The sequence below is a fragment of the Geospiza fortis genome, unplaced genomic scaffold, assembly GCF_000277835.1.
Source record: "Geospiza fortis unplaced genomic scaffold, GeoFor_1.0 scaffold432, whole genome shotgun sequence".
Taxonomy (NCBI): domain Eukaryota; kingdom Metazoa; phylum Chordata; class Aves; order Passeriformes; family Thraupidae; genus Geospiza; species Geospiza fortis.
This window is the reverse complement of record NW_005054436.1, coordinates 22,506-46,975: the sequence shown is the minus strand read 5'-3', so window position 1 is coordinate 46,975 and position 24,470 is coordinate 22,506. Positions and strand designations below refer to the sequence as shown.

General features: G+C 56.4%; 2 protein-coding genes across 6 annotated transcripts in view; both read left to right on the top strand.

Annotated features, from left to right (window-relative positions):
* ASAP3 (ArfGAP with SH3 domain, ankyrin repeat and PH domain 3) overlaps positions 1–16,504 on the top strand; it is a 17,611-nt gene extending 1,107 nt beyond the window's left edge. The window contains exons 2-26 of one of the 3 annotated variants that reach the window (XM_031062069.1): positions 2,880–2,952; positions 3,515–3,660; positions 5,150–5,224; positions 5,509–5,558; positions 5,818–5,944; positions 7,987–8,072; positions 8,828–8,903; positions 9,027–9,113; positions 9,362–9,471; positions 9,704–9,773; positions 10,466–10,553; positions 11,059–11,107; positions 11,196–11,383; positions 11,498–11,631; positions 12,037–12,131; positions 12,394–12,574; positions 12,907–12,992; positions 13,100–13,215; positions 13,305–13,372; positions 13,545–13,652; positions 13,767–14,010; positions 14,098–14,371; positions 14,857–15,001; positions 15,149–15,193; positions 15,947–16,504. In XM_031062069.1, the coding sequence (XP_030917929.1) occupies positions 2,880–2,952; positions 3,515–3,660; positions 5,150–5,224; positions 5,509–5,558; positions 5,818–5,944; positions 7,987–8,072; positions 8,828–8,903; positions 9,027–9,113; positions 9,362–9,471; positions 9,704–9,773; positions 10,466–10,553; positions 11,059–11,107; positions 11,196–11,383; positions 11,498–11,631; positions 12,037–12,131; positions 12,394–12,574; positions 12,907–12,992; positions 13,100–13,215; positions 13,305–13,372; positions 13,545–13,652; positions 13,767–14,010; positions 14,098–14,371; positions 14,857–15,001; positions 15,149–15,193; positions 15,947–16,195 (2,970 nt within the window). In that variant the 3' untranslated portion in view covers positions 16,196–16,504. Of the gene's footprint in view, positions 1–2,879; positions 2,953–3,514; positions 3,661–5,149; positions 5,225–5,508; positions 5,559–5,817; positions 5,945–7,986; positions 8,073–8,827; positions 8,904–9,026; positions 9,114–9,361; positions 9,472–9,703; positions 9,774–10,465; positions 10,554–11,058; positions 11,108–11,195; positions 11,384–11,497; positions 11,632–12,036; positions 12,132–12,393; positions 12,575–12,906; positions 12,993–13,099; positions 13,216–13,304; positions 13,373–13,544; positions 13,653–13,766; positions 14,011–14,097; positions 14,372–14,856; positions 15,002–15,148; positions 15,272–15,547 lie in introns of all 3 variants that reach the window. The other 2 variants (XM_031062070.1, XM_031062071.1) reach the window with 2 other exon arrangements.
* A 768-nt stretch (positions 16,505–17,272) lies between these two features.
* On the top strand, positions 17,273–24,236 carry TCEA3 (transcription elongation factor A3). 3 transcript variants are annotated; one of them, XM_005427072.2, is made up of 14 exons: positions 17,273–17,649; positions 19,121–19,183; positions 19,286–19,391; positions 19,705–19,870; positions 20,121–20,189; positions 20,384–20,452; positions 20,577–20,651; positions 20,929–21,006; positions 21,106–21,260; positions 21,556–21,612; positions 22,486–22,640; positions 23,175–23,321; positions 23,400–23,471; positions 23,609–24,236. In XM_005427072.2, the coding sequence occupies exons 1-14, from the start codon at positions 17,581–17,583 to the stop codon at positions 23,615–23,617; spliced, it is 1,290 nt and encodes a 429-aa protein (XP_005427129.1). In that variant the 5' UTR covers positions 17,273–17,580; the 3' UTR covers positions 23,618–24,236. The 3 variants fall into 3 exon arrangements, with proteins under 3 accessions (XP_005427129.1, XP_030917914.1, XP_005427128.1); XM_031062054.1 differs by having other exon boundaries at positions 20,562–20,651; XM_005427071.2 differs by having other exon boundaries at positions 23,400–24,236.
* Positions 24,237–24,470: the final 234 nt, after the last annotated feature.

Genomic DNA, 24,470 nt, shown 5'->3' with positions numbered 1-24,470 from the left:
AGAGGCTGTGATTAAGGGATGCAGGGTTGGCGAGAGATGCGTCCATCGGGAATGACAGGGGGTCTCTGGGATTGGCTTAGTAAAGCTCCAGCAACCATGAGAGATAGCTGGGAATCGTGACTGCTGTGCCATATGTGCCATGGAGGGCACAGGGCTGAACCCTCCATGCCACTGGAGGCTCTGGGGAGGAGGCTAACCTGCTGCTAGACCTTTGGCATCCCCCTGGTCCCAGCACGAGGGGAGAAGGGAAATCTGAGCAAGCCAGCTCCCTGCTATCTTTGGAGCTGCAACATGGTGATAGCATGAGGCAAGGGGGATAATCAGTGGCGGATTTGGGGATCACTGGGGGAGGGGAGAGACTCTCTGTGACCAAACCGAGCCATAATCCATCCTGTCACCTCCCCAAATACTGGCAGGTGGCTTGGTGAGCAGGAGGGAGTGAAGGATGCTGGTCGAACTCCAGTGACTGCTGGGTGGGAAGGGATGGCTACATCCCACCAGGACCCTGGGACAAAGCATGGCCACATGCACCCAAGATAGGAGCTGGTCTGAAATCGTGGGGCAGGAGTGAGCAGGGAGAGGACTGGAGATTGCTGCTCAACACTAAGGAGACATCTTGATATTGCCCAGAGCTACTTTGTGCCTCAGTTTACCTCCTGAGATTAAAGAGGGTCCTCTCCCCGGGGTTTGTGGGACTTCAGGATCCCTGGGGCTGCTGCAGAGAGAGAGCCTGAGGTCTCTGGAGTGGGCTTGGAAGGCTGAATCCAGCCCTTGGTGGTTGGTGCTGGGTGCTGTGTGCACATCAGAGGGGACTGGGCACCTCTGGGCTAGGGCAGGGTGACATGGCAGAGGCTGCTGGCAGATGAGCTCCCAGCTCACCCTGTCCCCCAGGGCAGTGCCACATACTGCTCCCGGCCTGACAGCTTGGCACCCTGGCTCTGGCACCCGTGGCGGCTCCTTCGCTGGGGAGCACGAGCCGGCAGCAGCGGGGGAGGGAGAAGAATGGCCTCCATTGAGCATCCTGCCTGAGGTCTCCCGGCTGCGAGCCCAGCTAGCTGTGGTGCAGGTGTGCATTCATCCCTTCCTCCATCCCATGGGGAATTCCTCCTGCTGACGTCCCTGTTATGCCAATGTCCTCAGCTGTCCCCTGACCAGAAGCCCTTGAGCTGGGCCTGGGGGATGATGGGTGCCATCGGGGGCTCCAGACATCTCTGCTCCTCCACTCCTGAGCAGCCAAGGACTGTGTTCCCAGCAGCCAGTATGTTACACTAGGGATGCCAGTGCTGCCTGCAGGTGCTGGCAGCACTGTACAGTGATTCCCTCTGTGTTAACCACCCAAATACTTGTCTCTGCTTGCCCTGTGGCCACTGGTAGATGCACAGACCCCTTCCTGAAAGCCCTTGTGCCCTTCCCTGGATCATCCCTGCTCTGCGCCAGCCCTGCGTTCTGCATCCAGCAGCTGTGAGCTGGCACCAGGATGAGGTGCTCCATCCTGGACACTTGAAGGAGCATCTTCCCACATTTTCCCAGTGATGCTTCCAAAGCATCTCATGCTACCTCAGTTTCCCCTTCCTAAGACTCTGCCAGGTTTGCAAGCCTGGAGCATCCAGGCATCCAGCCCTGAGTTCCCCCAGAGACAGGGAATATCTCTGCTCTGGAGAGTTTGGTGCACCTGGATGTGACATAGAGAAGGGCCATGAGGGGCTTTGGTGCACCCCAACATTCTTCCCTCTGTAGATGCATTGCAAGACTCCTGAGCAGGGGGTTTGGCTCCCACCTCAGCCCCAGTCTGCTCCAAGCCAGTTCATCCTGGCAGCATCCCATCGGACGAAGAGAGCAGTGCTGAAGCTGGGCTGACTCTGCTGTCAGGAAATCAGCCTTGACATCAGCCCGAAAACCTTCAACAGAGCTCAAGCAGAGAGAGAGCGTCTTTATTGTAATTCCTCCGAGGTTTCATCCCTGCCCTTTCTGCTGTTCACACCCTCTAAATATTTCCAGCCTGTTATCATGGCTCTGGTACCTGCAGCCAAGCCACCATTAACCCTTTCCTGATGCTGGGGCCAGCGTGTGCTCAGATGCTTGTGCTGGCAGCACCACAGCTCCTTGCCTTTGGGTTGAGTGGGGTGAGTTTGTCACAGACCTTGGTGGGGTTGAATTTGTTGTGGTGCTTAGGGGGCAAATCAGGGCTATACAGGTAGGAAGAGATGGGCGGATGGGGAGAGCTCCAAACCAGAGCAGGATCTGGATGATGGGGCTGCAGGGAGACTCATGGTGCTGGGGACCGTGGGGCAAGATCATGCGTGAGCTGGGGGGATTTGGAAAGTCACATTGCTCGTTGTGGGATTGTTGTGGTTTAGCACACAATCAGCACAAGGGTTTATGGGATTTAGGTCCCCATCAGCAGGATGTGGGTCCTGTGAGAGCTGAGCACGCTCACACATCTCACCTGGTTCTGAGCCATGGGGATGGGCTTATGTGCTACATGATGCTTCAACTCCTCCTTGGTTGAAACAGTCCCTGCAAGAGCCAGAGAGGCTGGCTTTCTATTAAGCTTTCCGTGCTTAATAGAAGCTGCTGGGATCCAAAGAGCCTCTTACCTCCTCCTGCTGTCTTGCTCAAACCCTCCTCTCTGTGGCCAGCCAAAGCCCTGCCTGGCAGCAAAGCTATTGGGACCACAGCCCTGGCAGGAGACCGGCTGGACGCTGTGGTTCCAGCATCCCAGGATGCCTCCAGCTCCTTTCCCAGCCCTGGGAGCTTGGATCCCACCCCACACATCTGCACAGTGGAGTTGCAGCTTTTCCAAGGGCCAGCTGGGCTGGGGGAGTGGCAGCCATGCTTGGCTAATGAGCTCCATTTGTTTTCTCTCTTTGCTATTGCAGAGCCTGGATGGGGACCAAGCTGTGCTCCAGAGGATCAGGAAATATGTGAAAGCTATTCACATCTCCGGGCTCAGTGAGTTGGGCTTAGGGAGATAATGGGCATTCCCAGAGCATGGGGCTGGGGGTGTGTGATAGCCCCATCCTCCACCAGCAATGGTCACACCGGGCAGCTGTGGGTGCTGCTGAGCCTGGGGCTATTTGCTGCTTGGGTGCTACCAGCCCGCCAGTCTGGAAACGTGCTAAGGTGCCAAAAATTGTCTTAAAATTGTATAAAGAGGGAAATGGAGAGCCTTAGGAAGCTTGCTTTGGATATTCCAGTGGTGTTGTCCAGCGGGATCAGTCCAGATTTGCTACAGAGGTGGGTGGCAAACCCAAAAAAAGTAAGGAGGTGGATGCTAGCTGCTGGTGGAACCACATGATGTGACCTGATAATGTGCTTAGATGCCAAAAACTGTCTGAAATATATATGAAAAGGAAAAATTGAGAACCTTAGGGAGGTTGTTTTGTGGCACTGCTGCTGTCCTGCATTAGGATTGGGCCAGCTCTGTTAGAAGGGGATGGAGAGATGGTGTGACCCTAATGTGTCGGGTGCTGCAGGGTCACCGCATGTCCCTCTTTGGTGTCTCTCCATACAGCCCATGTGGAGAATGAAGAACAGTACAGTGAGGCCCTGGAGAACTTTGGCAACAACCACCTCTCCCAGAACAACCATGAGCTCTCTACCGGCTTCCTAAACCTGGCGGTCTTCACCCGTGAGGTCACTGCACTCTTCAAGAACCTGGTGAGCTGTCCCAAATCCACTTGGATTTGGAATCCCCTACCAACCAGTGCAGCTCCCCTCCTTCCAATTTAGCTGCCCTCCACCACATGCAGCAATCCCTACCTCCTACCTTGGACTCAAGGACACATTCCCAGTGCTCTCAGACCATCTGATACCCTTGTTACTGGATTTATAGCTCACTCCTAGCTCCCTGGGGCCATTGACACTGGGATCTAATGGGAAGCTGGGGCTGCTATTTTCATTTTTCCCTTTTTTCTTGCTTTCTGTTTTTTTCTCACATCAATTGCATCTCTGGTCTCGCTTGCCAAGAGTAAATCAAAGCCACGCTGGGCTGCACAGTGGGGCTGCGAGGAGCAGGCAGAGGCGGCTGCGAGCCGAGCCAGGAATGGCTCCAATGGAAAACTCAGGTCCTGAATGGAGCTGGGTTCATGCATGCCCAGCAGCAAATCCCTGGGGGGTCCCATGTGGCCCCCTCTCTGTTCACTTTCAAATCCCCCTCTCCAAAGGGTGTTTTTTTGCCCCTGGCTCTGCTTAAGGAGGAAATTGATTTCTGCTGCCCTTCCCCCAGCAAGAATTTCAGATTTTTGATGTGTTCCTCTCCCAGTTACCCCAATCTGGGCCTCCCTCCTCCTCCCCTTCCCCATCCTGGCTGTCATAGCCTGCTGGACTCCTGTGCTCCAGTAGAGCTCTGCAGAACTGTCCTGATGGAGGAGTTGGACCAGTTCTGAGGGTCCCCACCTCCTGCCCCACATGCTGCTGAGTGAGTTCTGTGCCAAAACCAGATCCAAAAAGCTGTTTCCCCTCCTAGAGTCTCCCTGGAGTCCCCCATTACCCCTGGTTTGGGGGTAGTCCTGTGCCCTGGGGCTGGGTTTCTCCTCAGGTGCTGCAGAGGACCAAAACCCTTAAAAGAAATCTGGGTACACTGGGGAAGTCCCATGTGGGTGCTGGAGCTGCTCTCACAGCTATAAAATGGGGTGCTGCTCCGTGGGCTGCATGGAGGGAGGCCAGGACAGCAGTGGGCTCCCATGTCCCCACCGCAGACCCCTGCACAGGACTGGCAGGGATAGTGGTGGCTGAGCTGCTATCCCCAGATCCCAAAAAAGGGAGGCATTTTGGGAAGCCCCTTTGACATGGGTGAGCTCTTTGTATCACAGGACCATGGAGGGGCTGGTCGTGCTGCTGGATGCTGGGGACAGGAATGGGGACAGGGATGAGGTGTCGGTGGGGGAAGACAGCTTTGTTTTTGGCAGCTGTGCTGCTGGTGTGGTTTGTGGGAAGGGCCACATTCGTCAGACATCTTGCAGCCAGTTCCAACAAGCCCCAGCGTGCCCTCTGCCAGGATCCTGGATTCAGCCACCCTTCCAGCTTCTTTAACCCTTCCTGGGGCAGTGACAGAGTTGGGGGGAGGTCCCTGGCACCGGGGAAGACCTGGGGCTCCAGCTCCCTGACTTCCCTCACCGTGGGGTGGCCCTTTGTCTACCTTCGGCAGGTGCAGAACCTGAATAACATCGTGTCCTTCCCCCTGGATAGCCTGTTGAAGGGGCAGCTGAAGGATGGCCGCCTGGTAAGTCCTGTCCCCAGGGTCACTCGTTTGGTGACATTCTGCGGCAAGACCTCTGGTATGGATTCAGCTCCTGTCTGTGGCCAGGAGAAGGGAGGAGCTAGCACCAGGGCATGGAAGGAAGCAGTGAGGGTTGGGAGTGACAGAAGTGAGGGGTGAAGACCTGATAGGGACACTCATCACCCTCAAGGGGTGCAGCAATGCAGAGCAAAGCTCTTGGCCCATTTAGTGCCACGGGCTCTTTTGCTTTCCCTGACAGCTGCCACCCCCTTTTTCCTTTGCCACAGGATTCCAAGAAGCAGATTGAAAAGGCCTGGAAGGATTATGAGACTAAAGTGTAAGTAACATGCTGCCTCTGGCAAAATCTACCTAATCCCACGCTGCACAAAGGTGTTTTGTCCCTGGACTGGAGCCAGGCACCGATGGTGTCAGTCTGTCATGGGGAGGGTTCTGGTCCAGCTTTTCCCAAAGGGGAAAGGGAAGGGCTGGAGAGGGCCTGGAGATGTTTCTCCTGATCCCATCCCCACTGTAGCCTCCTGCATGGGACACCCCTCAGAGCAGGGATGTCCCCAGCCCACCTTCATCCCATTCCACAGGGGAAAGATGGAGAAGGAGAAGGAACGAGCCCGCGTGGCTGGAGTCATCCAGGCGGAACCACCAGCAGCAGAGGTGGCCGAGGACATGCAGAAGGAGCGGCGGCTCTTGCAGCTCCACATGTGTGAGGTGGGGGCTGTGCCAAGGGGATTGGGGACTTTTCCCCCCAGGAACAGAGTCCCGGGGGGCATGGGGGACTGCTCTGCTAGAAGCTGTGCAGGGACATCAGAGCCTCTCCCAGTATCTGACACCAAAGCAGCCCCACCTGTGTGCTGTGCGGGACCCTTGTCCGTCCCCTTCTCCCTGTGCCCCAGCATGGTCCCAGCTCGGGAATCTCCATCCCATCCCATCCCATCCCATCCCATCCCATCCCATCCCATCCCATCCCATCCCATCCCCCTGCTGAGGTCCCTGTGGGATGCAGCTCCAAATGGCACCCATGGTGGCCCACAAGGGTGGCCTGGGGGTTCCTTCCATGTCCCCCCAGCCCCACTCCTACCCTTCCTTGGGTGGCATTTGGGTAAAAAGTGAGCTTTTTTGGCTAACGTCCGTGAGGTTGGCTTTGTGGTTTTTGCCTATCCTCAAAACTGCTCCTGGCTTTGATGAAGGGGGTCACAAGTCACCCCAGATCCTTGTCAATTCTGGGTCCTTGCAGTCCATGCTCAAGAGGTCAGATGGGAATAAATGAAGGAGACTCAATTTTGAAGCCCTGCAGCGAGGAGGAACCCAAGTGTCCTGGCTCCAGACACTCAGCAGCCCCATAAACTTCGAGAGTGGCAGAGCAGGAAACAAGTCTGCCATGGGTTGTCCCAGAGGTCTCCCATGTTCCCGAGGGCCAGATCCTGGTGCCGCCCCATGCCCGCCCAGCAAAGAGCAGGGGTTGTGGGTAGGAGGCTGTGCCTGCCTCGGAGCTTCGACCCGGCCAGATGAGTCACTCCCTTGAATAGCTCCACTGTGGGATAAATAACAGCACATGGAGAGGTGGGAGCTGGAGCTGGGCATGTGCACCCGTGTTTCTGCATGCATGAGAGCTGCTGCTGGCCCTGGAAATGGGAGGGCAGTTCTTCTGGGGGGCTGGGGGCCCATATGATGCACATAGGTTTATTGGAAAGTGGGTTTTGCTACTTCCAGGGTCCTGTTTTACTCCATGGGGTGGTGGTGTCTCCTCATCGTGGGCCATCTCACACCCTCAGGGCTGTGGGAGCAGTTGGACATGGGCCCAGGGCTGCTGGGAGCATCCCTTTGTTCACAGGTCCCAGCCAGCGCTGCCTGGGATGCTCTGCTGCCACTGTCACCGTGGGATGTGGGTGGCAGGGCAGGGACATCCCACAGGAGCTGGGCACATGTGGCCTTTTCTGGGTGGGACGTGCTCTCTGACATTGACTTGGCCTCTCCAGCTGTCATGGAGCACTTTAACAGCCGTGCCCAGTCCAGTGACCCCTCAGGGTGTCTGCAGTGCCTGGGCCATGGTGAGGCTCCATTCCAGGAGCTCTGTCTCACCCTGGAAAGCCCCCAGAGCTCAGGGCTGCCTTCCCCTCCCCTCGCTCCCCACTTGAAACCATTCCAGCAGCTGGAGAGGAGCTTGCAGGGGGAAAATCTCTTCCCCTCCTTCTTTTACTTAGGGTGAGCGAGAGTCAGTGTGTTTCCTTCCCTGCCTGCAGCTGATGGACGGGTTTGATGCATAAAGCTGAAATTCCCCATCCCACGGGGCACCTCAGCAGACCTCCAGTGCTGGTGTGCTGCAGGTGCTCGCTTCTTGGAATCTGATTTTTTGGGAAAAAAAGGGCCATATCTTAAAAAACATTTGGCCTTTTTTGTCGTGTTTTTTCTTTCCTTCGCAAGATGCCTTGAGTTTTGGTTATTTATTAACTCCAGAAGTAATGAGCAGTGGGAGAAGCATGCTTGGCTGGAAAACTTGGAGGCCTGCCTCAGTCCTTGAACTTTCCATGTCTTGGAGGACTTCCAGAGCCAGGTTTTTGAGGGTGGTCCCCAGTGAGCTGCCTTCAAATCCAACATCCTGACTTGACTTCTTGAAACCCAGCCAGTGTTTTAACCTTCCTCCTGTGCTGGGAAGGGAACCAAGGGCTAGGCAGGCTCTTGCTCTTTCCTCTGGGATATTTGCAGCTGGTCCTTGTCTCTGTCACCTAACCAGGTGTTTTCTCCCCCTCCAGTACCTGCTAAAAGCCAGAGAGTCTCAGATGAAGCAGGGACCAGATTTCCTGCAGAGCCTCATCAAGTTTTTCCACGCTCAGCACAAGTAGGTGCCACCTGGGTCAAGATGGGGCTGGTTGTCACCCTTGGGTGGTCCCACGAGGGTCTGAGGTCTTCTGCTCTCATCCCAGAGCCATAAAGCTGTTAGTGGAGATACTGGCCAGAGCCCATCACTTCTCAGTTTTCTCTGGGGAGTTGAAATGTGCTTTGTTGTTTTGAGGATCTGTAAACGTGTCCATGGGGCAGTGGGAGGGGCATTGGCTTGAGATGTATCTGATTATTTGGTTTCTGGGTAGATTTCCAGGGATGAGCTCAGCTGAGCAGCTCTGGCTTTAGCCATGGGGCTTGTAACAAGGGTGTTTGGAGTGAGGATCAACATCCCCTTGCCTTTCCTGTTGCTCTGTGAGGCTGGAATAGTGTGGGAGTCATCATCTCCTCCAGCTCTCAAGTGGGGAAACTGAGGCAGGTTGAGACTGGTTAAAAGCATGTCTTTGACTGGTACTGTGACCCAGGGACCCCCCAGAATGTGGCTTTTGGCAGCACTGCTCCCCAGTGAGTTGAGCTGGGATTAAACAAGAGGCCAATCCTGCATGCCAAACATCCCAAATATTTGGGGTATCCAAACCCCATGGGCTAGGCTTGGCCTTTGCTGGGCTCTCTCCAGATCCCCGTAGCCAGGGAGCCACAAAGCAAGTACCAGGGAGGGGATCACCATGATCTCCTGCCACAATTTCTCTAAAAACCCTCTTTTTTCCTCCATCTTCCCCATCTGCATCTTAATCACCCTCAACAAACACCCAGTTTCTTCCAAGACGGCTGGAAGGCTGCCCAGAATCTCTACCCCTTCATTGAGAAGCTCGCCGTGTCCCTGCACGCGGTAAGGCCTTCACGCTGCCCTGCAGTGCCCTCAGCCTGTCCCCCGGCATGCCCCCGTCCCTGTGCCAGCCCCGGCCAGCACCTGTGCTCAGGGCAGCCCTGAGGGCAGCTGCTCCCTCTGCAGCTGCACCAAGCACAGGAGGAGGAGGTGAAGCAGCTCACGCAGACCCGTGACTCCCTCCGCAACATCCTGCAGCTGGAGAACAAGGAGGTGAGACCCCAGGATGGGCAGGGAAGAGCTGGGAAGGAGCATCAAGAGGTGCTGGGTACGCTGGGGTTAGTTTGGGAGAGGGGGAGCTGGGTTAACCTCTCCAGGGACCTGGAGACATTTGGATGCTGGGAGGGAATGGGGCTGTCTGGCATCTTTTGGACATACTGTACCCCCGTAAGGACAAGGTCACCTGGGGCAGCGGCCGCCTCTGTGCCTCTCACTTTGCTTTTTTATTGTCTTTTTTTCAGGAAAACTTGAACAGGAAGAACTCTGGCAGTGGCTACAGTATCCACCAGCACCAAGGCAACAAGCAGTACGGGACAGAGAAGTCAGGATTCCTGTACAAGAAGAGTGATGGGTGAGGATGAGTGTTATCCTGGAGAGCTCTTGGCTTCATCCTGATATTGTCGGTGCTCATGGGAGGCCCAGAGCTGAAATCCAGCTCACAGGAATATTAGTAGTCTATGAGTTAGAGAAAGCATAACCCCATGTCCAGAACTCCCATCAGGCCTCTGCCATGGCTGGTTTGGGATGTGGATGTGGGTGATTGCAGCTGTGCAATCCTCACTCCTCCTCTTCCTTCTTCTCAGGATCCGCAAAGTGTGGCAGAAGAGGAAGTGTGGTGTGAAGTATGGCTGCCTGACCATCTCCCACAGCACGGTGGGGAGTGTGGGGGCTGCAGCCCTGACCCTTTTTTGTGCACCCTTTGGGGCTTGGTGTCCATTGGATTTCAGGTTTAATTTTGCCAAAACTGATCACAAATCTGCCTGGCTTAAAAATCAATGCAGGATGGGACTGAACAGTTTAAAGAAAGTCCCCTGTATCTGACAGGGGTCCCAGGGTGGTGCCCCGTGTCTGACGGTGGTCCCAGGGTGGTGCCCCGTTTCTGATGGGGGTCCCAGAGTGGTGTCCCCGTGTCTGACAGGGGTCCCAGGGTGGTGCCCCGTTTCTGATGGGGGTCCCAGGGTGGTGTCCCCGTGTCTGACAGGGTCCCAGGGTGGTGTCCTCGTGTCTGTCCATGGGAGAGGAGGCGATCCTGGCAGGGGCGGACAGACGGACAATGCGGGTCCAGACGAGCCCAAAGGGGATGGGCTGGTTGGGAGGGAAGGGCTGCCCCCTGGCGGTGGAGGCTGGAAACTGCAGGAGGGACAGAGGGACCTCCTGGAGACGTGTTCTCCTGCAGAGGGTTCCTGTTCTTCTGAAATAAGTCAGACAGGGTCTGATTTGCATGGTTATCCCGAGAGAAACCATCTGTGGTGGTGGTTGTACCACCACAGTTGCCACCGGAGATGGTGATGCCCATCCCATTCATTCCTGGTCCTTTAACCCACCTCGGTCCTCTCACCCTGCAGATAAACCGTCCCCCTGTGAAGCTGAACCTCCTCACCTGCCAGGTGCGGCCCCATGCTGAGGAGAAAAAATGCTTTGACCTGGTGACACGTGAGTACCTGGGATGAGGTGCAGTGGCTGGGGTGTGAGGTGTTTGATCTGGAGGTGGAGGCTTTGGTGGGACCTCTCCCTTTTTGGAGTGGGTTTTCCCTCTGAAACACAGTGGCACCCTCTTTAATCTGGCTCTGGGTGTCTTCCTGGCTGTCTTTACAGATGAAGGACCAATCCAGTGACTGCTAGAAACCTGAGACAAAAAGAGATTGTGACAGGGCTCAGGTGATGGGAGAGTGATGTGCAGTGATTTAATTTGTAATTAATCAGCTCATTTGAAGAGATTTCAGCTGATTCCTTGGCATCCCTAGACCACAGAATCCTAGAATGGTTTAGGTTGGAAGTAACCTTAAAGACTGTTTTGTTCCACCCCCGCACCATGGGCAGGGATATCTTCCGCTAGACCAGATTGCTCCAAGCCCTGTCCAAGCTTAAACAATTCAAGGGATGTGGCAGACACAGCTTCTCTCCTTTCACCTTCTCTCCTCTCTCCCCATCCCTGCAGACAACAGGACCTATCATTTCCAAGCAGAGGATGAGCAAGAGTGTGTTGTGTAAGTGCCACAGCCCATCCCTCCTCCTTGACATGCCAGATCCTGCTCTGCCTTCCTCATCCTCCTCTTCCTCCTCCCTCCTGCCCAGGTGGGTCTCAGTGCTGCAGAACAGCAAGGATGAAGCCCTGAGCAATGCCTTCAAGGGGGATGGGGGCAGTGGCGGGGTGGCGGCAGGCACCGGGGTGGACGGCAGCATGCAGGAGCTCACCAGGCTGGTTATCAGTGAGGTGAAGAACATGCCGGGAAACAAGCAGTGTTGTGACTGCAGTGCCCCAGGTACGTCAGGGCCTGGGGTGTCCCTCCACCCTAGGTGTGAGTCAGGGTTCATGGGGGTCACAGCATCTTTGGGGGCCGGACATGCTGCTGAGCCCCACGCTGCTCCCACTGCAGATCCCACGTGGCTCTCTACCAACCTTGGCATCCTGACGTGCATCGAGTGCTCTGGCATCCATCGGGAGCTGGGTGTGCATTATTCCCGCATCCAGTCCCTCACTCTGGATGTTCTCAGCACCTCTGAGCTGCTGGTAAGCTGTTCTCTGAGCCCAGAGGTCTCCTGGCACCCTGGGAACCATCCTCTGTGTCTCCCAAACCTCCTGTGACACAGGGATCATTTCTTCTCCTCCATCCCATCTGTCCCGTTTGCTCCAGGGCTTGCAAACTTGCCTCAGTTTCCCCAGCACAGTGGTGTGGGCAAGGGGGGCTCTGCGAAGCTGTTTGCTAAGCACGGGGCTGCTGGCAGCTCCCCAAGATTTTCTCCCTCCTAAAATAGATTTCCACTGCCATAAGAGAGCATCATCCTGGCAAAGATGCTGCTCTGGGAAAGCCCTGGATGGATCCAATGGATTCCTTCCTTCTGGGATGGGATCTGGCTGGAACAGGGTGAGTGTGACCAGGAGGGTTTATGTCCCTCTGTTCTCCTCTCTCCCTAGCTGGCTGTTAGCATTGGGAACACTCGTTTCAATGAGATCATGGAGGCCGCACTACCCACACAGGACTGTCCCAAGCCTTCAGCCAGCAGTGATATGTGAGTCAGGGACTTGGGTGTGCTGGGAAGAAGAGGAGGAGAAGGAAAAAGAGTGCATGGTGTGTGCCCTGTTGTTGTCCCCATGCTGCCACTGCCCATTTAAGACAGGCCTGGGATGAGGCATCCTGATGTCATTGCTGGATTGTGGTGGGGATCTGCACCTCTTTGGAGGCTTACCCTTGATCCTGAGGCTTCAGGAGGAGGCAGGAGCACAGGGCTCCACAGCCTGTCTCCATGCCTATCCAAGCCCCCCTTCCGGCAGGGCTGCACGCAAGGAATACATCATGGCCAAGTACATGGAGCGACGCTACGTGCAGAAGAGCAGCCAGGACAACCCCCACGGCCTCTGGGAAGCCATTCAAGCCCGTGACCTCCTGGCCCTGCTCAAGGCCTTTGCCGAGGGGCATGACCTGACCAAGCCCCTGGCCAGCCCTGAGGGTCAGGTGAGGCCTGCACCCAACAGGGTATGGATTTTCCCTCTCTGGGTGGCTGTGCTCTGGGTTGCCTTGGGCTTTGAGAAGGGATATGCTGGTTGAAAGGTGAGCATCCTTAGGTCCTGCTCTCTTCTCTCCTACACACAGGAGATGAAGTATTGTTGAGGCCAGCTCTCCTCTCCCTTCCATATCTTGGGAGATGAGCATAGATGTGTCCAGCACTCCTTTTCCCTTCATTCAGGGGGGAAGATGAGCATTCTTGGATCCAGTACTTCTTTTCACTTTATCCTGAGGAAAGATGAGCACTCTCAGGGTCATCTCTCCCTCCCATCTCTTGGCAGGATGCAGGCGAGCTGCCGCTGCACATGGCCGTACGCCACGCTGACAGATCATCCCTTCCCTTGGTGGACTTCATCATCCAGAATGGGTGTGTCCCCAAGGGCTCCCAGTGTTCCCTGCCCCTCTCTCTCATGGGAGGAATGTACAGGGAGCTTGTATTAAAGCCTTGACTTTCCTGCCATTGGCCCTGCACAGGGGAACGCTGGACCGGGTGACACAGAATGGGAACACGGCCTTGCACTATGGTGCACTCTATAACCAGCCCAACTGCCTCAAGCTGCTCCTGAAAGGGAAAGCCACCTTCACCACAGGTATGAGGTTGGGACAGAGGTTTTGGGGTTCTTTGGTGAGAGTGGTAAGGCTGCAACTTGGATTTATCCCCCTTTTGTCCCTTGGGCAGTGAATGCGGCAGGCGAGACAGCTCTGGATGTGGCGAGGAGGCTGAAGTACAGCGAGTGTGAGGAGCTGGTAGGTGGGATGGAGGAATGGGGGAGAAGCTCAGAGTGGGGAGAGGGGATCAAGTGCCTGAGGAGGACTGGCATGAAGGCGGGGGGCTTTTGGAACGTGTCCCTCCAGTGCCGAGACCCCTGTGGGCTGCCCCATCCTGGGATCCCCCTGACCTGCCCCATCCCTCTGGCAGCTGGAGCAAGCACAGGCAGGGAAGCTATCTCTGCAAATCCATGTGGACTATGACTGGGAGCCCCCATCAGAGTTGCCCTATGACAGTGAGGATGAGCTGGAGGAGAAGGTACTGTGGGATGGTGGGGCCTCCACATCCCTGGTAAGGGAGCTGTGGGAGTGCAGACCCTTTTGGGGGGCTGGTGGCAGTGGGACATCCCTGGAGCTGTGTGTGTACCCCCAGGTGAGCCCCCTCCAGCACTCCTTCAAGGGCACATCGCCACTGGCCACCAGCCCACTGCCTGCCTGCCCCCAGACCCGCTGGAGCTGCATGGGGATGGACATCACCAACAAGACCTACGAGAGCATCCTGGTGCCCTCATGCACTGTACCCCGCCGGGCTCACAGCGAGGAGATCCCCCCGCCGCTGCCCCTCAAAAACCCTACGCGGGGCAGCTCTCGCCCCAAACCCAGCCACAGCCCCACTGGTGAGTTGAAGGAGGGGGTCATCATGGTGGGGCTGTGCCTTCCCCCAGAGACCAAGTTTATTGTCCCCATTGCGTGTGTTCCCCCAGAGCGCCCTGAATTACCCCGGCAGGCATCGGAGCCTCACTTCTCTGGGCCAGCGGAGGCAGTGGCACCACACAGCCTGCCCTGTGCCAGCAGCACGGGTGCCCTGGATGGCACCCCCAGCACCCGCAGCCCCACCGAGAGCCAGTGGGCAGCCTACTGGGAAACCCGCTCTGAGACGGACACGAGCAGCAGTCGGCGGGGGCCAGAGCTGAGTCCCCCACCCACACAGCCCCTGCCAGGCGGCACAGTCCCTGACATCCCCCCTGTCAAGTTTGGGTAGGGACCCTGCTCCAGACTGGGGTTGCACTTGGTGTTGGGGGATCATTGTACGGTGCTGGTGGGTGAACTTCAACCTCTGCCACCCCCATGGACATGGAGAATTGCTGTGAAGCAAAAGGGTCCTCACCCTCTGGGATCTCCAAAGAAACTGATGGTGACCCTGGGATGCAGGAGGAGATAAGGGCAGCTATGGGGATGCTGGGTTGTCCTTGGAGACAATGATGCAGATTATTTGGGAGGACACCAAGATCCTCTGCCAGTTATATGTATTTTTTCTCTCCTTTGGGAAAATGTGGTGGGATGGGCTCATTCGAGGGAGTTTGGGTGCTGGAGACCCCTTTCATCAGCATCCAGGGGGCTGTGGGTGAGATCAGGTCCCATGGGGGAAGCCCTAACCTCCCTGAGACCTCACAGGATGGAGAACAGGGTGGGGGAAGGCAACAGCAGAGGAGGGGTGACACTGTTCCCACTGTCACCCACAGCTCAGAGAGCACCCGCTCGTACCGGCGCATTGGTGGCACGGTGGGCAAAATGGGGTCGTCTGGGTCCCCCCAGAGCCCTGGTGGCCCCGAGGACCCTGCTCTCAGCAAGATGCCCCCTGTGCCCATGCCCAGAAGATTTGCTCCGGTAGGTGCAAATCCTCCTCTGCATCCCCGAGCATCCCAGCTCCTCTTATCCTGGGGTGGCAGATGGAGTGATCAGGGGGTCCTATCCCTTGCCACCTTTTGGATGGCTTCGGGGGGGGTCTGTCACCCCCTTTCGATCCCATTTCAGGCCAAGGGGAGGCAGAAGCGAGTAAAGGCAGTGGCTGACTGCAAGGGAGACAAGGCACGAGAGCTGACCTTCTCCAAGGGGGAGGTCATTGTGGTGACACGGGAGGAGGACGAGCAGATCTGGGTGAGTCACCATGGCATGGACAGGTGCTGGGATCCAAATCCTGGGCCTTTTCCCCCTCCAGTTCTCTTCTGAAGGAGGCTGGGTTTTTCTGGGTGGGCACAGATGGGGGACTTCTGCCCCATGTATGCATGAAGGAGGGCTAGGAGGGCTCCGCTGATGTGTCACCACAGCTTTGCCTCTCTAAATACCTGTTGGAATTGAGCAGGGAAGAAGTTCTGGGGCTCATATCTCAAGATAAGACTTGCACTCCCCTGAACCCTCTTTCTGTACCCCCAGGTTGGCTTCATCGAGGGTGATGGCTCCCGCACTGGAGTCTTCCCTGCCAGCTTCGTCCACCTCTTGCAAGACTGACCATGTGGGGGTGGCCCATTTGTCACTGTCCCATTGACTGGGAGTAGAGCCAGCTCCCTGCTAGGGGCTTGGTAGAGCCAGGCCAAAGGGACATGTGCCCAGGATCCTGGCATGAGACCACTGCCCTCCAAGGGGGCCCAGAGATTCCCTGCATTGGGAAAACCATCCCTGGAAGACAGCAGTGGGGGGCTGAGGAGCAGAGAATGGACACGCTTGCTGCACTGGTGGGCTGAGGTTTCTGTGCCAGCCCCTGCTCCCGCTGCTCTTCTGTCATTCCTGTGGTGTCTGCCCATCCTTTGGGTTTTCTTCTTCCTTCTCTGCAAGGAATTTGGGATGGGGGAGCTGTATTTGGTATCCCCTACCCTCTGCCAGATAGTCATGAAGCCTCCTCCTCATCCTGGGGGCAGCCATGGACCACCAGCCTCCTTCTGTACCCCAACTGTGAAGCCTTTGGGATGGGCAAGAAATAGGAGAGGGTTTTTTTTTTTTGTGTCCATCCCCCACCCCAGGTTCTGGGAGCTGCCTGGACTGGTGGAGTTCAGGGATGCTCCAAAGCTTCTCCAAAACTGGTAGCAAAATGCCATTCCTTGATTTGGAGGGCAGGGTATGTTTCAGGTGGTACTACAGAGCCCCTGCCCCATGTCCCTCATATGGGGTGGGTGCTGGATCACTGCCCCTTCCCTCCGGGGGGGGTCTCAGAGGGGGTTTTGCAACTTTTTCTAGGACCAGCATACCCCTGTAGCAGTGTCCCCTGGGAGCCACCTGCCTCCATACCCCCTCACTTTACCCTTCTCATTTCTGTGTCAGATGCTTCATCTCAAAAAAGTCTTTTTTAAAATGTTTTCTGTCTGATTTCTAATAAACCATCATTTTTTAAGCACCTGGGAGTGTGTTGGGAGGTACAACCCCTGCCCTGCCATCCCCAGCATGGTGATGCTGCTGATGTGTTCCCAAGGCTCCCAGTCCCTGGCATCTGTGATCACCCTTGGGGGCAGCCATGTAGGGCTAGGCTGGGACATGGATCCAGAGCAGGATGCTCATACTACAGCCCCGCCATGTGAGTGCTGGAGCAGGGACAAGCAAGGATGGCAAGGTTGTTGCCACCTACATATCCCAGTGGCCTGTGCCCCATATTGCTGCCTGTCCAGCCAGGCCTGAAGGGCTCCTGCTCCTGCCCCAGGCTGGCACACTATCAGCTGGCTCTGCTGGCGCACCATCTCTGCTGTGCTTCAAAGACTGCAGCGTGTCATTTGTCATCGCACAATCACGGAATGTTGGAAGGGGCCTTAAAGATCGTTCCGTCCACCCCCTGATGTACGGGGGACACCTTCCACTAGACCAGGCAGGTTGCTCCAAGCCTGTCCATCCTGACCTTGGACGTTTCCAGGGAGGGGGTATTCTCAGTACCAAAATACTCCAATATGTGGAGTACTCCAGTATAAGAACTATTCCTGTATAGTGGAATTCCACGTATATTGGAACATTCCAATGCATGGAGTATAAAGATTATTCCCCCAGGGCTCTCGCTGCTGGATCAACTTTGGGAAAAACTGAGCCTGTGGCACACTGTGCTGTGCCCGTGCCCCTGAGGATTCCCTACCTCAGCCATGCTGATGGCAAAGCTCCATCCCGGGCCCTAATGCCTCCCTGGGCTCCCCACAGCCACGAGCCACGTGTCCTGGAGTGCCCCAGCGCGCACCTCCTCCGCTCCTGCAGCCGTGGCTCTCGGCTATATTTAGCCCTCCCATGTGCTATTTTGCTTTCCTGGCAGGAGTTTATAACTGGCCGGGACAGCCCCACCTCCTTTCTGCTTTCTGTCCCTTCCCTTCTCTTCCCTTCCCGTCCCTTTCCCCCTTTTCCCCTGCTCTCTGCTCCCTTCCACCCCGCTGCCCAGGACCCCATGTCAGCAGGGCCCAGCTGTGCCCGCAGCCAGCGTCCTGCTCTGCTGGAGCCCCGCCATGGGCCCTACTGAGGAGCTGGTCCGGATTGCCAAGAAATTGGATAAGATGGTGGCCAGGAAAAGCACGGTAAGGTGGCTGAGCTCCTCGGGGTATGTGCACGTATTTAAACATACGTATTTACATGTGTACATATTTACACACATGCTTATTTACACACTTGCTTGTTTACATGCATGTTTGAATGTTGTGTGGCTTGGAAAAGGTGGGGGGGGGGTTTGCTTTTCACAGCCCTCACGCTGTCCCTGGAGGTGCTGAGTGGGTTTAAGGGTTGCTGCCTGTGTCACCCAAGCCCAGCCTCAGGACATCATAGCGAGTACCCAGGGGATTTAATTTTGCCTCTAATTTGGGGCTCTCCTGTACCCCATTGCTCCCAGACACTGGGATTTGGGGGTAAGGGGGTGTGTGTCCCATGGGTGGCAGCTCCTGACGCTGCTTGGCAGTGCCGGATTGTGGGCAACAGGTGTTTGGCCCCCAGCCTGTGCACCAACACCTGATCAGTGCCAGGGCCAGAGGCTCGTGTACAGGCAAGGAAAAGCTCTGGGCTGGGGGATATAACACCCTCGGGCACAGCCCTGCCTGTTGCACAAGTGTGCAAAGGGAGGGGAAGGGGTCAGACGCTGTTTCCTGGATGGCTGTGCTCTGGGGAAGCCAGGATCCAGCCCTGCCACCCTTGTGCCAAGTGAGGATCCTGGTGAGCCTGTTATATGTGCCAAGCCCAGCTCTCAGAGTTAATATTTGACTGTTTCCACTGGCCTTTGCCCTGACAAGGTGCAGGCTCCTGGCTGGGGGGGCAGCACTGCCGTCTCCATGGATCTGGTGGCTTTTTGGGATGCCAACGCTTGGTATCAAACCACATCCCATGGCTCTGCTTGCTGCCAGGAATTACCTAGGGGTCAAGGGACAGGGGTGTTCCAGGGTGTTCCATACTACTCTTGCTGCTCTTTGGGATGAGACAGAGCCAGGGTCCACCTACAGCGCAGGAATGTCCCTGCATCCATCAAACCGGGGGGATCTGATTCAGCCGCTCATGGTGGGGCTCCATGGAACAGTGCCCTGGAGGGGGATACCTGGGAGCTGGTGTCTGCTGCTGGGGCTCTAAAAATGCCAAGGATGAGGAGGAGGAGAAAGAGAGGGAGGAGGAGGAGAAAGAGAGGGAGGAGGAGGAGGAAGGCTCTGTGCTGGACTGTCCTTATCTCAGCTGCCACTGCAGGGTACCAGGATGTGTCCCATGGACCTTCACATGCCTGAGTGGGGGACACTGGGAAATCCCCCAGCTGTCCTTAACTCCCACCAGCCCAGATTTTTCTTGCAGATGGGGGTTTTCCCAAGTTTTAAGAAAAGCTCGCGCTATCCAGCTGGAGATGTGACCTGGGGCTGGGATGATCCAGCAGGATTTGGGTGTGGGACTTTTCTATCGGTGTGAGAGGTCAGGCAACCCCAGGGAGCAGCCCAGGGCTGCTTTGGGTGCTCCTGTCATGCCCTTCCTGGTGCTGCCTGGTGCCTCCTCAAGGGCTCCTGTGGCTTCTCCCTGCTCTAGGAAGGGGCACTGGATCTGCTCAAGTCCCTTACTGGCTACACCATGACCATCCAGCTGCTCCAGGTGAGGGGGTTTGGGTGGGGGGACACCCCGTGGGGTAGCTTGTCCTGTGCCTTGTGCCAGCCACCACATCCCTAAGGATGTGTCCCTGGTGTGTGTCCCCAGACCACACGGATTGGAGTGGCTGTGAACTCAGTGCGGAAACACTGCTCAGATGAAGAGGTGGTGGCCTCAGCCAAAATCCTCATCAAAAATTGGAAGCGGCTTCTGGGTGAGCGATGCTGGAGGGAGACGAGAACCCCCCAAATCTCAATCCTGCCTGAGCCATCCCTGCACCTCAAGCCCGAATGCTTTCTGGGGGGATGGAGTGGAATCAGTCCAGAGCTAGGGCATGCAGGCTCCTATAACCTGTAACTCAGATTTTCCAAAGGCTTGTTTTCACTCTGGGATAGGCTGGTGTAAATAAATGTGTGCCCCACCAAGGGCTGAGCATCTCGACAATCATTCCCCACCCCAGGATGCAACTGTGCAGGTGCCCTATGCTGGTTTGGGCTGTGACTGTGACACCCAAATCCTTCCCACAGAGTCCACCGCCACAAAAAAAGAGAAGGATGCAGATAAGAAGAAGGAGAAGGAAACAGATGGAGACAAGGAGAAGAAGAAGGGGCTGGATGTTTCCAGCTGCCCCAGTGAAGGGGTGAAGCACAGCAAGAATACAGCTGAGAAGCACAGGGAGAAGCACAAGGAGAGGTGAGGACTCCTGCCTGCTGTTGGGGGACACCAGGGCCAATATGAGACCACCCTCTGCTTGGTCTTTAAGAGTTTATCCATCTCTGCCTACCCATGGATGCTGGCAGCACCTCTGGAGACCAAACTGCCTCTGAGACAGCACCAGGGCCGATTTTGGAGGAGGGAGAAGTGGATATTTTCTATTTTCCCTTCTCTAAAACTAGGTCATTTTGGACAGTGCTCATCTGACCCGTGCTCTCTCTATCTCTAGGAAGCCCAGCAAGTGTGACTCTCATGCCACCACCACCCAGGGCCACTCTGCTGATTCCAGCCCGGAGAGGTACCTGCTGAAGGATGCCCTGACCCTCACGCCAGGCTCTGCCAGGCACCGCCAGCCCAGAGGAGGCTTTGCTGGCAGCCTGGGGGGGGTGCTCAGGGATGGGGGATGCAGATGGACAGGATCCAGCTCACAGGTTGCCAGAGTGTGCTGGGTTTGCTGAGAGCTTCTCTCCCTTCCTTTGGGCCATGGTGAAGAGAGTCCAGTGATGGCAGGAGCCCCACTGCGTCCTCCAAGAAATCACTTTTGGACGGCAAGAAAGAGAGGTGGGTCCTGGGCTACATGAGGATGGGAGAGGCAAGACCCTGGCCCCTCAGTGGGTTGTGCTTGGGGTGTGGAGCCATCACTTGTCCCAGCTACTGCCCTCTCACACAGGACTTGTCCTGCCAGGACTGCCTCTGCTGACTCCAGGTCCTCAACTGTCTCCTCCTCTTCCTCCACACAGAAGAGACCGTCAGGAGAGAGGTAAGGAGGGGGTGTCCCTGGGCAGCCTGGGGATGCTTTTAGGGTCCCCCTTGGAGATACCATGAACATGGAGGGGGTGAGAAGTGGCTGGAAGCCCTGATCCTGCACAGCACTGGGATATTTCCTGGGAGGAGCAAATGGAGATCCCTGTTGGCTTCCGAACGAGTACTCTCATCGATGTGCTGATGCCTGAGGTCCTGCCACCAGTCCCTGCCCCCTGTTCTGCCTGCCCTGTCTCTGGTGTTATCCCCACTGTCCTGTTTCATGCCACTCCCAGGAGAGCCTCTGTGGGCACCAGCCTCTCTCCAGCTCCCACCAGCTCCCAGAGAAACTCCAGTGACAGCAAGGAGGAAAGGTAGGAGAGACCCACTCCACTTCCAAGGGACCCCGGCAGGTCCCTGCAGCTGTGCCAGGACACTGCCGCCTGCCCGTGCCCCTCCATGTGCCCCTGCAGAGCCAACAGCAGCAAGGCCAAGCCTGAGGTGCCGCGAACCCCCAGCAGCCCCTCCTTCTCTGCCAGCCCCTGCTTCCTGGCCCCCTGCTACCTCACAGGGGACTCGGTGCGGGACAAGTGCATTGAGATGTTGACAGCTGCACTGCGCATGGACGGTGAGCAGTTCTGGGGGTGCTGGACCCCAGATTGGGCTATTTCTCCTATGGGACAGTCCTAATAGGAGCATTCAGCCCCAAAGGAAAGAAAAGAAGGTTGGTAGGGTCTATGATAAGGGAGTTGGATGTGAGGATGCATCTTGGTAAGGTTCAAGATGGGTAAAACTAGGTATTTTAGAGATAGAGGGTCTGGGGCAAGTACAGGGGGAGAGGTGAGATTTTCTGGGGGAGGTACAGTGAGACCTGTGGCTGGTTTCACACCTGAAAGTCACCCCTTAACCTCTCTACCCTTTAGACGACTACAAGAAGTTCAGTGTTAACTGCGAGAAGATGGCATCGGACATTGAAGACCATATCCTTTGGGAGCCTAGGGGTCCCCAGGCTTCACCTGCTGGGGGGGGGGCGCGTACGTGGGCTCAAGAGTGCTGCTGGGGACAGGACAGAGGGTGACAGGGACAAGGACAGAGGGTGACAGACTCTGCCGTGCTCGTTGCCTGCAGAGGGAGCCCAGACCTCAGTGAGAGGATGCTGAGGCTAAGGCTGAAGGTGATGCTGAGCAAAGTATCTCCTGAGCACCTCCCTTTTTCCAGGGGTCTGTGCGTCCTCCCCAGTCCCCTCTGGTCAGGGACCTGCATTCATCCCTGGGGAAATAATCCAAACCCAGCCAAAGCTTTTCCCATGAGCCTGCTGTAGGTGCCTGTGTCTCCTGCTAGAACCAGTCTGTCACAATGTCCAGGCTGTGTCATGCTGGAAGGGACGGAGCCACCTCTGCCCACCCCCAACTCAAGGCTTGGGGTTCTCCTGGCAGGCCACTGAGACCAGGACCAGCCCCAGGGTGGTTCACCTCCTGGGTGCCCTTTTTGGTGCCTCCCAGATCTGTGGCCAAAGCTGCTACATCAACCCGTCCATACCCATGTTCTTTGGGAGGAGGGAGTAGACAGAGTCCTCTGCACCATGAACTTTTGTCCCAGCACAGGACTTGGTGATAGTCCCTGAGCTCCATAGCCTTGCCTGGGTGTTAGATGTTCCAAGGCAGTGGAAAGTCATTTTCCTCCCCACATCTCAAGCTGTGCTTCATCCTCTTAAAGCCAAGGATCGGGACACTTCCCACAGGGAGGAAAGCCCCACTGAGATCAGCCACCTCCACGTGACCATTGACCCTGGTGACAGCAGCAGCAAGCTGGCATCCCCCATCCCCCTGTGTTGATTCTTTGACGGACCCCACATATCTTCCAGGAGCTGAAGAGCACAGACATGAAGTATCGCAACCGGGTGCGGAGCAGGATCAGCAACCTGAAGGACCCCAAGAACCCTGGGCTGCGGAGGAATGTGCTGTGTGGGGCCATTGAGCCCAGCCTCATCGCCCGCATGACTGCTGAGGTGGGCACTGGGGTGCATGGGGCTGGTGCCCCTGGATCTCTTCTATGCTGCCTCTGTGGTGCCCAAGTGCTGGGTCTTGGCTTGGTGCTGTCCACACTGGGGATGTCCCAGCATCTCCCTGTCCCACTCCAGTGCTGAATGAGACACGGGGAGCATTAGGAGAAAGCTGGCAGTGCTGCTAGGTCCCCTTAAAGCCCTGCAGACCCCCAGCCTAACACAGATCTGGCTGTGGGATGTCACACACTGGCAGGAATCAGGCTGGAGTGTCCCCATTTGTCCTCCTCAACCAGACTCCACAAATCAGGCTCCTCAGAAGCCCAGTTTCCCCTGTGGGGAGACAGATCCCTGCAGACAGCAGTTGTAGTTTGAAGATGGGATGATTTTTTCATCAGAATAGGTCTAAGCCCTCCAGTGAGCACAGACAGCAGGATTAATCCTGTTTTGGGAGAGGATGGGGAAGGTGTTGGACTGTGGTACTTGAATGTGAGCAGAGCCATGGCCACACTGACCCATGTGGGCCAATGCTGGTGGCAGGAGATGGCCAGTGATGAGCTGAAGAAGCTGCGGAATGCCATGACCCAGGAGGCCATCCGGGAGCACCAGATGGCCAAGACAGGTGGCACCGTCACCGACCTCTTCCAGTGTGGCAAATGCAAGAAGAAGAACTGCACGTACAACCAGGTCAGGCCTGGTCTGCAGGGGAGCTTGCCTTGGGGGATGCTGTAAGGGTCTCACTGAGGCAGTGCTGCTCCACCCCAGGTACAGACGCGCAGCGCTGACGAGCCCATGACAACGTTCGTGCTGTGCAACGAGTGTGGGAACCGCTGGAAGGTCTGTGACCATCTGGGGAGAGGCTCTGGGCAACCCACCCCTTTCCTAGCCTTCAGGGGTAGCAGAGCCCCCTGATGTGGTGCTTTGGGTGCTGGGTGAGGGCTTACCACCTGCCCTGGGCTCTGCTTCTCCTGCAGTTCTGCTGATGCGGCTGGCAATTGGGCTGGAGGGAACATGGTGCAAGACAAGATGCTGTGACACCACATTGGGCAGCTGGGTTGGGGAGGAGGGATCAGGGTGGCACCAGTCCCTAAACACCAGGTCTTTGTACCCTTGCACTGGGCTCTTTGAAACATCCTGGGGACCTGGCTTCCGGCAATGTCAAGTTCACTCAAGAAGGTCCCTGTGAATTCAATGGTTCTTCTCTGCAAATTCCTGCCCTTTGATTGGGGTGTGCTGGGATCCCACTGGGAACAGACTCATTCCTGGTTTGGGGGCAGGAGAGACATTGCTCCATGGACATGGGGCTGTGCCTGGGAGCTGAGGGTGGCAGAGGGCCAGGTCATAACCCAAACACCTTTTTCCTCACCTAAGTGCACACGGAGGGGAGAGACATGGAGGGGACAGGGTGGGTGCAGCATGGCCAGATGCTGTTGGGATGCCACTGTGCCCCTCTGCTCTGTGACAAATGGACCATCCATCCTGGCTTGAAGGCACCATGTCCCAGGAAAGAAGGAAGGATGGCAGGGAGAGGAGCAAGGAAGAACCCTTCCAGCCAGAGTAATAAAGGTGTGAACTATCTCTGCAGCACTGACTGCTTCCTAAGATGGGTTTGGGATGTCTGTCTCGAGTTTATAGCTCTCCAGCTTGAGCCTCAGGGTCGTGGAGTGTGCTGCTCCCATGTCTTCATGAGCCAGAGTGTGAAAGCAGAGAAGGACGGTGAAGCTGTTAATTAACCCATCATTAATTTTTAAATCTTGGCCTGAAGTGTGAATTTTTTCACAGGCCATGCCATTTGTACCCAGACTCGGGTGCTAAACCCTCTGTGTTTGGGGGGTC

Coding starts and splice junctions, on each gene's coding strand:
- TCEA3 (XM_005427071.2), top strand. CDS start 17,581: ATGGGCCCTACTGAGGAGCTGGTCCGGATTGCCAAGAAATTGGATAAG. Junction 19,871..20,120: donor AGGGAGAAGCACAAGGAGAG/GTGAGGACTCCT, acceptor CTCTATCTCTAG/GAAGCCCAGCAAGTGTGACT. Junction 21,613..22,485: donor GGCATCGGACATTGAAGACC/ATATCCTTTGGG, acceptor GACGGACCCCAC/ATATCTTCCAGGAGCTGAAG.